Here is a 1,196-nt window from a genome sequence, read left to right as displayed (position 1 = left end):
GCAGGTCTGGCGCGGGACGTTGGCTCGCTGGAGGTTCAAGCGTCTGAGGGCCATCTACAAGATCATGAGCTGTTACAAGTGCTACAAAGTCCGCTCCCACCTGATGGAGGTGGTGAGGCGCTTCGAGAACGTGCGCAACATGGCGGACTACGGCAAGAGCGTGGAGTGGCCGCAGCCGCCGGCCGTGCTGGAGACATTCCAAGACCTCTGCCACAAGCTGTTCAAGAGGTAGGTAGCCGTGTGGTCCACATACCTGGCGTAACCCATCTAACATTCAGTAAGAGCTGTTAAAGTGCACCTGTCCTTAAAGTTCACAACTGGACCCGCACCACCCTTACCGGAGCGCAGTATTATCACGGGACGTGTCTCATACCACTTACTAAGTCATGTGACCTATAGCATTGAGGCTGTTTCACATCATTAGGGATTGTTTTTAATTAGACATGTCCTGTCTAGAGGGAGAAGATCATCGGCAAGTCCCACAGGGTTAGAGTTAGGCCCCTAGATATACTGTGTGTGTGTGTATATATATATACATACTATATTGCCAAAAGTATTGGCCCCTCCCCCTCCAAATCATGTGATTCAGGTGTTCCAATCCCCTCCATGGCCCCCGGTGCATAGGATGAGGCACCTCGGCATGCAGACGCTTCTACAGACATATATTGCCAAAAGTATTGGCCCCTCCCCCTCCAAATCATGTGATTCAGGTGTTCCAATCCCCTCCATGGCCCCCGGTGCATAGGATGAGGCACCTCGGCATGCAGACGCTTCTACAGACATCGGTGATAGAACGGGTCACTCTCAGGAGCTCGGTGACTACAAGCGTGGTGCCGTGATAGGTTGTCACCTGCGCAATAAGTCCATCCGTGACATTTCCTGGCTACTAAATATTCCGCCGCGGTCACCAGTTACTGGGATTATAACAAAGGGGAAGCAACTGGGAACAACAGCAACTCAGACAGGAAGTGGTCGGCCACGTCACATGACAGAGCGGGGTCAGCGCATGCTGAAGCGCACAGCGCGCAGAAGTCGCCAACTGTCTGCAGAGCCAATAGCTACAGACCTCCAAACTCCATGCGGCCTTCAGATTGGCACAACAACAGCGCGTAGAGAGCTTCATGGAATGGGTTTCCATGGCCGAGCAGCTGCATCCAAGCCGCACATCACCAAGTGCAATGCAAAGCGTGGGATGC

The 1,196-nt window shown here is 53.2% G+C and overlaps 1 protein-coding gene across 2 annotated transcripts in view; it reads left to right on the top strand.

Annotated features, from left to right (window-relative positions):
- The window catches only part of LOC108801194 (unconventional myosin-Ig-like), a 119,532-nt gene that overhangs the window by 71,931 nt on the left and 46,405 nt on the right, over positions 1-1,196 (top strand). For both annotated transcript variants that reach the window (XM_018573125.1, XM_018573126.1), the window contains one exon: positions 5-228. In XM_018573125.1, coding sequence (XP_018428627.1) covers positions 5-228 — 224 coding nt within the window. The remainder of the gene's footprint in view (positions 1-4; positions 229-1,196) is intronic.

This window comes from Nanorana parkeri, unplaced genomic scaffold, assembly GCF_000935625.1.
Source record: "Nanorana parkeri isolate BGI_ZX_2015 unplaced genomic scaffold, ASM93562v1 scaffold2245, whole genome shotgun sequence".
Classification (NCBI taxonomy): Eukaryota; Metazoa; Chordata; class Amphibia; order Anura; family Dicroglossidae; genus Nanorana; species Nanorana parkeri.
This window is presented reverse-complemented; position numbering and strand designations above follow the sequence as displayed.